Below are 15414 nucleotides of genomic sequence, written 5' to 3' on the forward strand. Positions count from 1 at the left end.
AGGACCTGTTCAAAAACACTCTGTGCACCTGCTTCAGCGTGGCAGGTGTGTAGCAGCTGCTCCTTGTCCTTGAAACCTGCAACCTTGAATTGACTTCCGGTATCCGATCTCTGGCTTTGTTGCTTACCTTGATTCCGGACCATGTTTCCAGCTTCCAGTGTGTAGTCTCTGATGCAATCAGCCAAGACAGCACACACAGAGTGCTCTTTATTTATGCATTTATTCAGTTTATTTAAATGTTTGTATTTCATTCTCCCAGGCTGAAGTTTCTCAGGGCAAATTCCCATGACACAATAAAACACAAGAACGTAATAAATACTAAGGCTGCACTGAAACCCACAGCACAAACCTACCCAAATCCATGGATACATGCCAAAACATAAACTATCCTGCAACCATAGGAAAGCACATAGAGCAAAGCGACCCCCTCTAACCCAGGCAAGAGAGCTTTAGAAAGTACATATGCAAAAGTGGCATCATTTCAGATGCAGTCAGTGCCATAAGATGGGTTCACGAAAGTGCCGGCTCACTGGGCAGTTGGGTGCAGGATATCAATTTGCAATTCATGTCCACATTTGGTTCTCCCAACCCAGTTCCTGTCAGAGTGAGTAACAATTACAACAACAACAACAACAACAACAAATCCCCAAATGGCACAGTGAAAAATAATTATATAAACATTGTTTAAATTATAAAACTAAGGACAGCACAATAAGACTGTTTTAAAAGAAACTGATCCCAGGATTCCCACCCACTCTTCTCAAACTGTCGCTGTGCCCCTTGCCAAGGGTAGGCCTCATGCTTTACAACTGAGACTCCTATAAGCACAGAGGTGTCCCTGAAACATTCGTTGCTCTCAGGCCATGCTTTCCACATCTGCCCCCCCCCCCATGTTGAAAACACAGCCAAGGATAATCTACAAGAGACAACTATAGTTATCCGATTGCTTGGGATGGTATTCCTGACCCCTTGCCAGATTTGTGGAACAGAATTCCTGATCGCTTTGGAATAGCTGCCAAGTACCCCTCAGCCAGTACCAGTTCCCTGGGTTATTTATTGTGGAAATAAAAGTCAGTGATGGCAGTTTCTCCCAGGTGATTGGTGAGTGTGAGGGGCTTGTGGGCCTCAACTGGGGAGGAAAGGTACCATCCAGGGTGGACGGCTGATTCAAACATGTGGGTGGTGCCGTTGTAAGACTTGAAGAAGGTAAACCGTTTGGCCTCCTTGTCATTGATAAAAACATCCATGAGGTTTGTGTCCTGTAAGAAAACCAAGCGAAAAATGACCACTTGCAAATCAGTGGCTTTTATGGTAGCACCCACTACCTGCTCTCGAAATTCTAAAAGTCCCCACAAGTTCAACAAGGCGAAGGACCCCTGGGCTCTAGGGAAGAGATGGCGCACAGGTTATCAGCATGAGGGGCATGTAATTTGGACAGCATTATGACCATCTGTGGGAAGTTAGTTTGATCAGCTCTCTTGATGGACATGGCTCTTGCACTTGGGCTGCTGGTTATGGTGAGAAGGACCTGGGAGGCTGATAACAAGGCGTCCCCCAAGCTCACCTCCAGTTGCAGTTTGGGCTCTTCCTCTTTACCACACGAGATGCCCTGGCTGCCCCCTTTGACCCCCAGGATCAGAGGGATCTTCTGGCGATCCAGGAACCTATTGGGAAGCACACTGAGGGTCTCTGCGGAAAGGAACAGAAAAGAAAGGTTTCAGAGGGTAGCCATGTCCAGTAGCACCTGAGAGACCAACAAGAATGTCAGGGTATAAGCTTTCAAGTCCCAAAGCTCCCTTCCTCAGACACAGTCTGACAAAAGGGAAATTGTTATACCTTTATATTCCATTCCAGAGACCAATGCAGATGGTCCTCTTTTTTTATAGCAGAAAATGCCAGCCATTCAGAGGTCTCCCCCCTGGGAAGTGCTCTCATAGTGGGAAATCACATTTTCCCTCCGATGAGCAACTTTTTTGTTGTTGTTGACTGGAAAATGCAACGAGCTCTCTCCAAGAGCACTTTTATGGGGATGAGAAATGCTGTGTGGGCTGAAGTTACACAAATGTCACATGTACCTATTGGATGGTGTCCACAACATCTTTAGGAAAGGCAAAACACCTCTCCCTCCCCACCAAATCTCATTGTTTTGTGTACCTTTGAAAAGTTCCATTTATCTTGAATGACTTGTTTAATCTGTAGAGGCCGAGAGATCTTGGTGATAGCCGGTCAGGAGCAGGAGTGCTCATCTAGGCCCTCAGGGGGAGAGGAGCCACAAATTCCAGCAAAGCTGTCTCCACCCCCAACCGTGCAGGAACCCCTACCCCTTTTTCTGGGTCAAGGCAAGATGGCCTGCTCCCTCCTACAGCTCCCCATTTATTGCATTGTCAATTTCACCTCTAGGCTTGTTGAAATTGACAAAGTTCCATGGAAGGCACTATGGGCATCCATGGTCTGAGGTCCAAACTAGACATTACTGTTTGTAATGAGTTGGGTTTAAGTTCCCCCAACCTCAGTCTCTTTCCTCACAGCCATGTAGCAGCTGCTGCTGAGAGCTACGTTTTCATGCCCAATTCAATACCTGCCAAATAATGCCTTCAGGTTGGAAAAACAGCATGGGAGGGGGAGGCTGGAGCCCCTTCCCCTCTGTGCTAGGGTCCTGATCTGAATCAGGCCCCTGTGGCCCTGAAAAAACTGCCCCTGCCATCTGGTTGCGAGGGAACCAACCTGGATCACGGCCTGAGGGACATGAGTTTGGAGTTCAGCAAAGGTCATTTCGGGGGGGATCGCGGGGGATCGCAGTTCCCCCGGGTGAGGTACGGTGGGGCGGGGCACATGACGAAGCCTCGCCCCCTGCTTCCAGCCGCCCCGCTTCCGGCCCTCATTCAGCCAGGAGGAGGCAGGAGAAGAGAGAGGGTAAGTTGCTTCCTCCCTGCCTCTCCCCACCCCTGCCTGCCTGGGGCCAGGGAGGACCTTCGCGGGGCTTCCTTGCACTCCCGCCGGCCTTGCAGGTCCACCGCCGGGCCCCTCATGGGGCTCGGCAGTGGAGCTGCAAGGCTGGCGGCGGCGGCCGGGACCATTGGGGGCGGGGAGTGTGGCCTTATGACACACTTCCGGTGATGTCAGGGGGTGTGGCATATGCTAATGAGTTATGCTAATGCGTTCCCCTAGCTCTTTTTCTACGAAACGACCCCTGGAGTTCACTCTTATAGGGCTGCCTTGCTGCACCTTTTTATTATTATACAGATTGTTTCAAACATTCTCTCCTTGTAACCTCCCCTTGTTTGGCAGAGGTGGTGGCCCAGCTTCTTAATGGGAAACTTGATCTCTCCCATTCAGGCCTATTACATTGTGCTGTTCCAGAAGAGGCAAGAAACTGCCGATTGCCCTAAAATAGCTTTTTATGAATGTTTGATGTTGATTAATAAATATGATACGCAGAGTTTCAGGAATGAATGGAATAAGGACCTAGATTGCCCTGTTTTGCCAAAGCAATGGGATATGGCCTTAAAATTTATTCGTGGTCTTTCTATGGATCTTAAACTGTGACGCATTCTGCAAAAAAAATAACGTTTACTGGACATGACAGCAACTCTTTACCGAAGGACTGAGTAAAGTTTCTAACTGTTGGCATTGTAACTCACAGGACATCAGTCTTAAACACATGCTTTGGGCATGTCCAGCCATTCGGTCTTTCTGGGAGAAAGTTACTACACTTATCAATTTTGTATTAGAAGGTTCATTGATTTTTGAAGATGTTTATGAACTTTTAAACTATCTGCCTTTCTCTTGGAGGCTAATCAGTGGTCAGTGAAAATGCAGCTAAAAGACTCGCATAACAACACTGGAGAGATAAACACCCACCTCCAGTAGATCAATGGACTGAGGACCTTAGAATTCTATCAATATTTGAACATGTGGCATAGAGACTACAACTGCATATGAACTTATAGTTAGATATTTGGAAAACTTTTTATAGAAACTTATGAGTAGATCTGCCACCACCATTGTTATATCTTTGTCTCTATATAATTTTGTTTTATTTAGTGGCTGGATTTTGAGTTCTTTCTTCTGTGTTGTTTTTTTTTAAGCCCCTGGAGGGGATTTTTTATTATTTTTATAAATCTACAATACTACAGAAAATAATAGGGATGGGGTACTACATATATTGGGGAAAAGGAAAGAAACCAACTAATACCTAAAAACCCAAGAGAGGAGATCCTCAAACAAGCTTAGTTACAGTAAATCATAACTCGTTTAAGTCAATATGAATTGAGTCAAGTTTTTCACACCTTTTCACTTTTCTTTAACAAATTTAACTGCTTAGAAACCATACCCCCCATCATCACAATTTTACATCATTTACTTCAAGGCACATTTCAGAGTCCTTCAGCCTCTATTTCTCTTTTCCTCGTCTCTTCCTCAGTTTATAGGGACTTTTTGGAGCAGCAGTCCCTTGCTTCGCCAGAGAGTCTTCTCCAGAAGATTCCGTTTCCAATTCGCCACTCGAACTGTTGTCATTGTCTTTTCCTTCTTCCTCTCCCTTTCCCAGCTGAATCTTTAGGAATTCTTTGGCTTTAAAAACAGAGTCAATTTTTTCTTTTTTATCTTTCATCTTAAAAGCCACTCCTTCCGGAAATAACCATTTGTATCCAATTGAGTTTGTCTGAAGATAAGTCACCAGCTCTTTGTTCTTCTTTCTCTGTTGTCTTATGTCAAATGGAATATCCTTCAGCATTCTGATCTTGGTTTCCCCCATTTTCAGGAGTGTTCCAGAGACTGCTTTCAGGCTTGCATCCCTTATGTGCCTCTTCGAGAATCTCACCACAATCTCCCCAGGCAGATTATTCTTTTTTATATAGCCTGAATATGATCTATAGACCACATCCATTTAGTTTAATAACAGTTCCGCCGTCATTTCTGTCACTGAGGCCAGCAATCCACTCATTAGCTCCTTGAGACTCTCCCGGCTTTTCCAGCACACCCTGGAAGCGAAGGACCATATTTGCTTTATCCATTTGTACTTGCAGCCATTTATCTTCCGTTGAAGTTTGCTTTAATTCCAGCTTTTGGACTTTCTTCTTCACTTTTTCAGTTGTTGCAGCCACCTCCCTGATTTTTTCATTGTCTTGCTTCATTAGCTGTATCATGTCTTTCATCTGAGTCTGCTGTGCTGTTATCTGGGTTTGCTGCACTGTCAGGTTTTTGTTTACTTCTGAAATCTGTTCTTTGATGTTTTTCAACTGTTCCAGCAGAGGGCAAATATACTCTGCTACAGTTTTTGCCAGCTCATTCGTCACTTCCGCTTTCGGACTCTCCAGTCCTTTTGCTTTCGGAATCAGCTTGTCTTTGTCCCTCTTCCCCGCCATCTTTGCCGATTGTTTACTCTCCGCAGAAGTTTTTAAGTCTCTGAAAATGTGCTCCACCGCTTCTTTACCTTGGTGAGTAAATCTAAACCGTTTTTTCCGCGTCTCTGCTTGCTCCCCCCTTTTCGTTTAAAAGTTCACACGCATCGTTTAAAAGTTCACACTGTGTTACTAAACGATGGGAGGCGTCCCCCCCACTCATTCCGCAAAATGGGGTGGGGAGCATCTTTTCTTTTAAAATTCGTTTCTCAGTTGACTCACGTTCATAGTTGGTCATCCGACCCCTCTTCTTTCATCGTTTTAAGTGCTCGATCTCCTACGCTTGACCCGGTTAGCTTCACTAGTGCTTTTTCAGCCTCTCAGCATGAAGAACCACTGGAGCAGAGGGGAGCCTCGATTCTCTGGCATTCCGCCATCGAAGAGGCTGCCCCTCCAAAAGCTCCTTGGCCAGGATACCTTCACCGGTTCCGCGCTCCAGCCTGCTCGCCCCCTTCTTCGGCTGGAGCACAGCTACCCCCCTGGGAGGTCCGGGAGGAGCGTCTGCAGTCATGGAGCCATCAACCGGAAGTCAGTTCTTTCTTCTGTTGTTGTTTTTTAAAGAAAGGCGTTTTTAAAAATGCTCATTGTAAATGAAGATTCTCTTTCTGTGCCATATGATCTGTATGCCTGGATTTTAAACCAGTGGTCAGTCACTTGCCTTGAAAATAGAATATTGATAGGATTTTGATTGCCTTCATTATTGTGAATGGATATGGCTTTGCCCAATTATTTTTCAGGGTCTAGATCTCAGAGTTGTTTCTTCTGCAGGCAAAACTGAGGCAGAATATAGCCAAGTAAATAACTGCTTGCTGGTGGTCAGCACTGTATTTTGCCTAGATAGAGGGCAAACACTTATAAGGATTCATAGAGGATATTCATCTGACAGGATGTAGCTATATGTTGAACTGTTTACAGATCTGTTCTGGATCCACCTTAGGTCCAGTCAAGCAGACATGCAATGGGGGTTCTCAGCTGAAAATTCAGATTCTCATATGTGTGGGTCTCCAGTTTGGACCGGGACTGCAGCGCATTGGGAGAAAGGGCTTAAGCCTCCCCCCCCCATCCCATTTTCTCATCCTGAAATTGCTCAGAGAGCTACTATATGCCCTGCTGGGGAAACTTGAAACATAGCCATCAGTTCCTGTGTAGCCCATAACTACACTTAAGTTTACCCAGCAAGGCAGATATCAGCCCCCAAGGGTCACTTCAGGAAGGAAAAGGCTTGGTAAGGCTTAAACCGCCCTCTTCCTAAGTGCTGTAGTAGCATTCTGAATCGGGGCCCCATGCCCTTGAGTTTCAACAGGGAATTCCCAGTACATAAGGATGACGGGCAAACAAGGGGATCTCCAGAAACAATCAGTAAACTGAACCGGATGTGATAAAAGCGGCCTAGTGTTAGAACTGGACACCCTGGATGTGTGAGAGCAAAAGGTAAAAAGATCAGGAAAACTGCATTTAAATGATATTACCCATCACAGCTTGCAGAACATTGTCCAACCAGCTGAAGAGAGGTGGATGTGTCTTTGTTTGAGGGCCAAAAATACACATGATATGTGGCATAAGTTGGATGCTTGACTGGGCTTTCCGTCATACATTCACACGGGACTAACCTCAAGAACCCCTCTCCATGGCTCCACACAGCTCCAAACATTGTGAGGGGGAAGGAGGGGGCCCGGGCTTCCCTCCTGTGCTGTTGTGGACCTTGAGGAAGGGGTGAGCCGCATGCCCCTTGGCCATTTCCACTGGCAAAGATGGCATGGGAGGAAAGCCTGAAACCCCTTCTTTCCTCTTGCAATATTTGTAGGTGTGTGGAGCAACTGAGAGGTTTTTAAATGTTAGTCCCCATGACCATGTGACTGAGAGTCCGGTTGGGCACCTGTCACCCTACTCATGCCACATGTAGTTTGGCCCTGAGAAACAACAGCTGGCAGTTTGGGAAGAGGCAGAAAGGGACAACAAAAGCCAAAGCTGATCAAAAGTGAAGCCTCTCTGGAGTTCTGATATGGAATAATAACTTGGCTGCCTTGTAACTCCTGGCTTCCACCTGCTCTACTTGTTTAATTGGGAATAAAGCAACGATTACAAAACACTCTGACTTCTCCAGCACTCTTTCATCCAGAGGAAACTAAATCTGGTGGTGCTTCCCTGATGAAACTTGTCGTCGCATGGGGAACTAGGAAGCTTGTGAGTTGGGCATAGATAAGGTGAGACCCAGACTTGGCATCTGCTAAAGGCAGCAGAAGAGCCCTTGTTACCCCAGCAAAGAAATTTTAAGGCAACCAACCTTCTTGAGCAGAATTGTCACCTTGCAGGGGGGCTGCTACCAGGTTCTTGTCCTGTAGATAAATGCTCTTATGATCAATGTCTCGAAGGTAATAATTACGTGGTTCTATACCTCTGGGGACATCATCTGCAGATGCTATTGAAGGCTTTAAATGTGGTTTCATTGATGCTGGAATGCATGGAAAAGAGAACCCAAATAACTTGGTTACCACATAGGACATACAATCATGCAATCTCTAGTCAGCAGGGAGCCTCAGTGAACATCTGCTTCAATCACCAGCCATAAATGAGCTTCAGAAAATCACCAAGCGGGTAAAAATTACAGGCAGCCATTTTTGTCCACAGGGAAAAATCCAAAGGCAACTGCAAAGGACTAGCTACAGTGGTGCTGCCTGAGGCTTTCCCCCTCACCTCTTCTGCTCCATCTTAAGAGTATCATAGTCTTCAGGCTTGGACTTTCCATTGTGCCCGATATCTTTTCCTTTACTATCCCTGCTGAAAAGTATGCAGATGGAGAGTGATTTCAGCTAAGCATACCTTTATTTAGTCCAGAACAAAGACACTTGGCTGGCTCGCGGGCCGGCTTATATTCCTTCAGAAAACCCGCCACCAAACACACACCCCACTCCCGATAGGCTATTTACAGTAACCGAGAGACCTATTGGCTGGGGACCTAGCCCTTTCATTGGGCCTGGCTAGGATCCTACTGGCCCATTGTCTTTTGGCATGAAGCTAGTGGTGTTTGTGCCTGAGCCAGTCCGGGCATGTCCGGACATGTCAGGCTGGATACACTACGCCTGCTTTTTTTTTTTGGGTTTAGCATCCAGTCTGAAGGAGAGCCCTGGCAGAACTAGAAAGCTTGCTCACTATTTTGTGATGTTTTAATTGGTCCTAATGGAGGTATTCCCTACTGTGACCATTTGATTTGTCTATGGATTAATATAGCTGTCCACAATTTTGGTCAACTTCGGAGAACAATAAACAATAATAATAAATTCTGTACTGAATTAAGAGATCAAGGAGAGAGATCTTACAATGGAAGGAAACTGGCTTTCTGCTACCTTATTGTGGAATTTTGCTTACGGGAGAAATACCTTCCCACCATTAGAAAGAATGGCTCAGTTTGTGTTCCATTCTAATGTCCCACCCCAAAGTTTATCTGCCCTTTTGCGGTTATAAGACTGCAGTTTTTCTGTACTTCTGTCTGGTTTGTTCTGATTAAAGCTGGAGACAGATCCAAAATATTGCTGGTTTTTATATTACCAAAGGAAGGGCTGCCATTACATCTTTGAATCAGTAGCTTTTGGTGCAACCTGAGGGTTTTTTTCAAACCTGGCACTGTCTGTCTGAATGAAGCCTGCATCTTACCTCCTCTCCTCTAACCTTAAAAAGTTCTAATGAACGCAAAAATACTTGCTTACTATTTTGTATTACTTGGTCCTAATGAAGGTTAGAGGCCAAGGAGCTCGACAACATCTCTGTGTTACTAAACGGTTAGGAAATTCCTTCTTGAGTTCCATCTAAACCTACCTCATTAATGTCATAGTACTTTAGCCCAATGGCTTTCCATCCAGCCCTCAGTGGTTAGATGGATCAAAGCCGTCTGCCTCCTTCTAATGCCCTTTTACGTATTTATCTTCCTTCTATTGCCCTTGAGCGTGCACCAGAGAATGCAGGGCCAATACCTGAATCAAATAACTCAGCAAACCAGTCCAGCATATCTTGGTCCACCACAGTTTCGTTGGCAGCTGGCAGCTTTAGTATTTCTTCGGAAGCCATTGTGAGTAGATGATTCTTGATCTGTGGCTTGTGAGCGGTGTTCTGTGTGGAAAGAGAATTGGTGTCCCTGAATAGATGTGTTTCCTGCCTTCGGAGCCAAGAAATCCCTTTCCCCTTTAGAGCCCAAGCTACATTCAGCATCACGCTTGAATTAACTACTAAGTAGGATCTAAACACAAAAGCCACGACACCTTTTACTGGGACCTACTCAAATAACACACAACAGTGTGCAAGCTTTTGAGTGCTCCCAAACTCTTCATCAGGCTGGATGTTAATGTATGTGTCAGGCCATGATCTTCAGGGTCTTATGTAAGCAGGGGTAGTCTTAGCCAAAGGGCATCAGAGGCAGCTGCCCCTGGCCCCATGCTAGAGGGTCCTGACCATCCAAGGCCCTGCATACACACCTCCAAGTGGGGGGAGAAGAAAAAAGGCAGGCTTCCACTGCTGACACTTGCATACGTCCTGCCTGGGGGGGTTGGCAGCCAGCCTCCAGAGATGGCTCCCACCCACCTCATATAGAGGCAAGGAGAACCTGTTGCTTGGCCCCAGCAGGGGGAGCTGGCGGTGGGGCTAGAAGGGGTGGCAGTGATTCTGGGATGTCATCCTGGTCTTTTGCCCAGGGCCCCAGAGTCATTAAGACCACCCCCCAGAGATATGTCGAGATGGGTAGCCATGTTAGTCTGTCTGTAGCAGTAGAAAAGAGCAAGAGTCCAATAACACTTTAAAGATGAACAGAATATATGGCAGGGGATGAGCTTTCGTGAGTCACTTCAGAAGTATCTGAAGAAGTGAGCAGTGACTCACGAAAGCTCATCCCCTGCCACATATTTTGTTCATCTTTAAGGTGCTACTGGACTCTTGCTCTTTTCTAAGACCACCCCATTTGTAAGCACCCTGTATGGAATGCCTAGTAGGTATGCAGAGATTGAATGACCTCAGTGCCTAGCCTCTTCAGAAGGCCAAAGGGGTTCTGAGAAGAGGCAAGACATGGTCTTATCTGTTCCCCCCCCCTTCCCTGTTTTAAAGATGCAACTTGATTAAAAGTTCTGGAGAGCTCAAAAGCTTGTGCACTGTTTTGTGATATCTTCATTGGTCCTTCTGTAAGGTACGACATGTGTTTTTTTTTTTTGATTTTGTTTTTGGGGGACCAACGTAGCTACCTGCAACTTCTGTTTCACAGGCTGTGAAAGCAGACACAATGGCTGCGATGTGGTAGCCTTTGCCGAAATAAAGCTGTTCTTATTTAAGATGCTAGAAGATTCTTTGTTTGTTTTGCATATACCAATAATGCCTAGGCACCAGTGGGAAATGGGTGCTGAGGATTTGCACTACTATGGTTTAAAACCAGGAAGTTGGTTCTGTGTCAGGTTTCCAATCTTCTCTGGCCCTCAAGGGCCCTCCAAACATAGCCTGCTCACAAAGGGGGCCAATTCGTGTGACACGCACACTCCTAAGGAGCAGTGAAACCTGGGTGTGGATTTCTCACTGTCTTTCTGCATGCTGAGAAACTGAACAGAGGACTATCTTCCCTTATGACTACACACAGGTTTCACATTAATTATTCTAATACAGAGAGCCCTTACTGGCTGCTCAGAAAGCAGCTACACATGCCCTGCCCTGCAGCTGTTAAGGCTGCTGTTTCCCAAGGGCCAACCCTTTCATTCCCTGGCAAGGGAGAAGAATGAATGTGGCAGACCTTGGCTTTGCTTCTGGGCATCGTGAGCATCAGGGATTGTCTGCAAACTGCCTGTGGATGAGAGACAGAAAGTGACAGGACAAGATTCGTTCGGAAAAACATAAAGAATGAATATATCACAGAGCAAGCCCCTTGCTGGCAAAAGAACGCCAACTGCTGCCAACAATTTCAGGTTGCCAACCTCCAGGTGGTGGCTGGAGATCTCCCACTATTACAACTGATCTTCAGGCCACAGAAATCAGTTCACCTGGAGAAAATGGTCCCTCTGGAAGGTGAACTGAACTCTATGGCATTATACCCCATTGAAGTCCCTCCCCTCCCCAAACCCTGCTCTTCTCAGGCTCCACCCCCAAAACCTCCAAGTATTTCCCAGCCCGGATCTGGCAACTTGACTTAATTGCATGCATAAGCCTCAGGGCCACGCATTTCTGTTAGATTCCCTGGTTTGGTATAGCCAGGAACCATCAGCAAGTTAGCAGAGTGTACAAGGCCTACCACGTATGATGGGGAAATTATTTGATTTTATTTACAAAATGAGTAGTCCTCATTTTGGAAGGATCTTTCCCGAAGAATAGCAATCTACATCAAAGGGATCACATCAGAGAGAGAAAAGGAAAGGATGGTCAGCGTTCTGAGCCCATCTATCTCTCTGACTCTACTGTAGCCCCCTCTGAATGCTGAGGCTGAGAGACAGCATACAGTCCTCATCTTCCAACAATTTTAGACACCAGAGTGACCTGCAAGAATTCTAGGCTTTCCAGTCTCCAGGTGGTCTCCTGGAGATCTCCTGGAATCACAACTGATTCCAAATGGCTATTTGGAAGGCAGACTCTATGGGATCTTTTGGAAGAAATTTGGAAATTGTGGGGGAAAGTGCTCCATAATGCTTCAGGATCATATGCTCACTAGCTCTGATGTGACAAATAAAATTGTACAAAAGCTGGGTCAGAGAAGACTAACCCAGTAACATTTCTTCAACAAAGTCGGCAGTACTTCAGTTTGGGACTTGAAGAGGCCAACCTTGCACAAGTACTGATACCAAATACACAACACAAGACTTTTGACGCATAACCAGAAAGATATCTCTCAGTAACTTTCCACAACACCTCAGTCATGGCAAGAGCACTTACAGCATTGCAACAATCTACTGCCAAATACACAAGGCTTTTGATGAGCTTTGATTTGACTGGCCCGTAATGATGACTTGTTGTCATTGCACTCAGTGATGCAACAGTTCACCCAGAAGAATCTTTTATCTATCCCCAGTTGCACAGTTGTTAAATTTGTTGCTGCCCAACCTCAGACTTTCAGTGGCTGCCCCCACATTATGGAACAGACTGCTGAAGGAAGGTATTAACCCTTATGGCTCCTTGAAGGAGATGCAAGACCAAAGTGTTGAAAAGGGCAAATTAATTAAGAGGTCATCTTGTAGGAGAAAAGCAAGCAAGTCTATCTATCTATATATCATCTATCATCTATCTATCGTCACCAGTACAGAGCAGAATTTGTTTTTGATCATATTTGCTTCAGGTTTTCCTCTACCTTTACTCTGTCTACCCGTTTCTTTGCCCCTCAGGAACCAAGAAGCAGGAAAGTCCCTGTGGGGTGAGTGAGGGTGCCTGGGGGAGTTTGTATCAGCTGCCCTGGCTCTCTCCCTGTTCCACAGATCAGGGCTTCAAGATCCATGAGGAGGAAACTGCCTGAGGCCTGTCAAGATCTTCTACGCTGGCCATGATTCTATAGGCAGGGTGTGTGCTGGACTGTGCCATGGGAGGGAAAGGGAGTTTCACAGGGGAGACACCAAGAAAGCAGAATGTTAATTTATTACTTCCCAGCACGCCCATGCAATCGCATGGTAGACAATGGGGCGAGCCCGCCAAATTATTCGCTCTTGTATCTGACACAAATCTTGCTGCATTTGCATTTGCAGAACTAGCCCATGGAAGATGCGCAGGAGGCTGAGGACCACCAAGAACAACTAGCATAACACCCCTCCCACCCACCCCCGGCAAAGATTCCCTCTGCCCCATACAGCTCAGACTCAGCCCAAACATCCTATGTATACAAATACCATGATATGCCCATTTCCACGGGCTCCCCAAGGTGACCAGGACCCCCCACCTAGAATTCTGTCCCCCTCATCCGGGTCCCTTTGACAGCCCTAGGGATAGTACAGCGATGCTCAGCTGGCTCTGGTCAGTGTTCAAGGCTCTGCTGTATCCCCACTTTGCCAATGAATATTAACAAAGAAGAGCAGAAAACATGGAATTGGTAGGGCTGCCAGGTCCCCCTGGCCACCGGTGGGGAATGGGGGGTGGGAGTGTTGCCAGGTCCAGGTTGGAAAACACCTGGAGATTTGGGGGTGGAGCTTGGGGGACTTCAGTGGGATACAATGCCATAGGGTCCATCCTCCAAAGTATCCATTTTCTTCATGGGAAATGATCTCTGTAATCTGGAAATGAGCTGTTGTTCTGGGGGATCCCCAGGTCCCACCTGTCAACGGAAGGCACTGGGCATGTTTGGTATTGGGTCAAAAACATTGTGACCCTTGAAATCTATCACTGACTGAGACCAAAACACATCCCTGTGCACGCCCAGCGTCTTGTTTAAACTGAACTGCCACCTCACTTGTGCAAAGCAACTTTGTGTGCCCTGTGTTACCTCCTCCCCTTCTTTGAAGGAAGTCTTGTGATAGACCCCATTACAGGAATTTGACAAGAAGGGCCCCTCCTTTACCTCTCCAGACTGTTCCACCAATCCATCCCCACCACCGCAGTTGCTGAGCTCAGAAAGTCACGTCTAATTGGTGTATGGTATGATTTAGTATTCCTGAGACAATCTGCATGTGAGAGAAAGAGAGTTTTTTCTCTGCCGGAGTTTCCTCAGGGTTTGTCTTGTACCACAGTCTTGACAAGGATCCAGAGAAACACAACCTGAAAGCGAGAAAGGGGGTACTGTCCCTGCAGCGTCTGCAGCAGCAGAGCTCCAAAGGTATTACCTGGGATTTTTCTGTCCGTGGGGTCAGCCTCCTCTCCCGCACGCTCCAGCTGCCAGCTCTTTTGGTTCACCTGCTTTTTATGCTCTCCCAAAAACATGCAAAAGGCGTGTCGTGCTTCTTAGAATTGTCTCCAGAGTGATGGTGCAACATGCAAATAACTGGGCAAGTGCCGCTTACAGTAAATAGTAAAAGAAAAGTCCTACAAAACTTTGTAACTTCCTGAATAAGAGATGGAGAAAACCCAGTGGTTGGTTAGTAGATGGTAAATGTACAGGAAGAAATTGAAACGGAACAAGTGTAAGGTCATGACATTCCTGGTTTATTTTATCTGTGGCTTTCTCTTATCTCATGGACGAAGGATAGGAGGCAGTAGAAAAGGCAAATTGCAGAAAATATTTGAAAGAAAGGCTGCAAAATTCCAAGTGCAGCAGTTGTTATAACAAGGAGCAGAAAAAAGCCTGCAGGCAAGAGACAGAGTCCATCTGGCCAAAAAAGACATCAAGGGGGACATGCCCTACCTGACTGTCCTCCGTGCTGCAGGAAAGGGCTCTTTTTCCCCTTAGCTGCACTCCATTTGCATAATGCTCCAGACCAGGGGTTGGTCAGTGAATTCCATGCTGAGTGGGGAACACACTGGCTCTCTGCAGCTAAATAGAGGAATCTGTTTCTCAAACAAATCTAGAGAAGCTTGGACTACAACCTTTGATCTATCTGGGAAGGCCATTTTAAGATAGCCTCTGAGCCTGGCAAAGTGCAAATTAAGCATGTCTTGTGCAATGTTGTACATGTCGCCCAAGTTACCTTTGGGGCAAGGTGTCAGTTTACCACAGAACATACTAGGTTAAACAACAACAACAACAACAACATGACTCTAAGGTAAAGGTAAAGGTTCCCTTGCTTGAAAGCCAGTCGAGTTCGACTCTAGGGTTGCGGTGCTCATCTCCGTTTCAAAGCCGAAGAGCCAGCGCTGTCCGAAGACGTTTCCGTGGTCATGTGGCTGGCATGACTAAACACCAAGGTGCACGGAATGCTGTTACCTTCCCACCGAAGTGGTACCTATTTATCTACTTGCAATTTCTTGCTTTCGAACTGCTAGGCTGGCAGGAGCTGGAACTAGAGACAGGAGCTCACTCCATCATGCGGCACCCGGGTCTCGAACTGCTGAACTACTGACCTTCCACAGCCTGCAGTTCAGCGTCTTAACCACTTGAGCCACTGCAGCTCCTCGTGACTCTAGAAACAAACAAAACCTTAGG

The 15414-nt window shown here is 46.3% G+C and overlaps 1 protein-coding gene across 2 annotated transcripts; it reads right to left on the bottom strand.

The window, feature by feature from the left end:
* Positions 1-258: 258 nt before the first annotated feature.
* Positions 259-14262, bottom strand: LOC107118763 (interleukin-36 receptor antagonist protein-like). Of its 2 annotated transcripts, XM_015421124.1 has the most exons (7): positions 14159-14262; positions 13897-13999; positions 11161-11211; positions 9371-9506; positions 7687-7854; positions 1565-1689; positions 259-1259 (listed from the first exon to the last, which is right to left on the bottom strand). In XM_015421124.1, the coding sequence occupies exons 3-7, from the start codon at positions 11188-11190 to the stop codon at positions 1050-1052; spliced, it is 669 nt and encodes a 222-aa protein (XP_015276610.1). In that variant the 5' UTR covers positions 11191-11211; positions 13897-13999; positions 14159-14262; the 3' UTR covers positions 259-1049. The 2 variants fall into 2 exon arrangements, with proteins under 2 accessions (XP_015276610.1, XP_015276611.1); XM_015421125.1 differs by lacking the exon at positions 13897-13999.
* Between the last annotated feature and the right edge of the window lie 1152 nt (positions 14263-15414).

The sequence above is a fragment of the Gekko japonicus genome, unplaced genomic scaffold (genome assembly GCF_001447785.1).
Source record: "Gekko japonicus isolate JY-2015 unplaced genomic scaffold, Gekko_japonicus_V1.1 scaffold13, whole genome shotgun sequence".
Classification (NCBI taxonomy): domain Eukaryota; kingdom Metazoa; phylum Chordata; class Lepidosauria; order Squamata; family Gekkonidae; genus Gekko; species Gekko japonicus.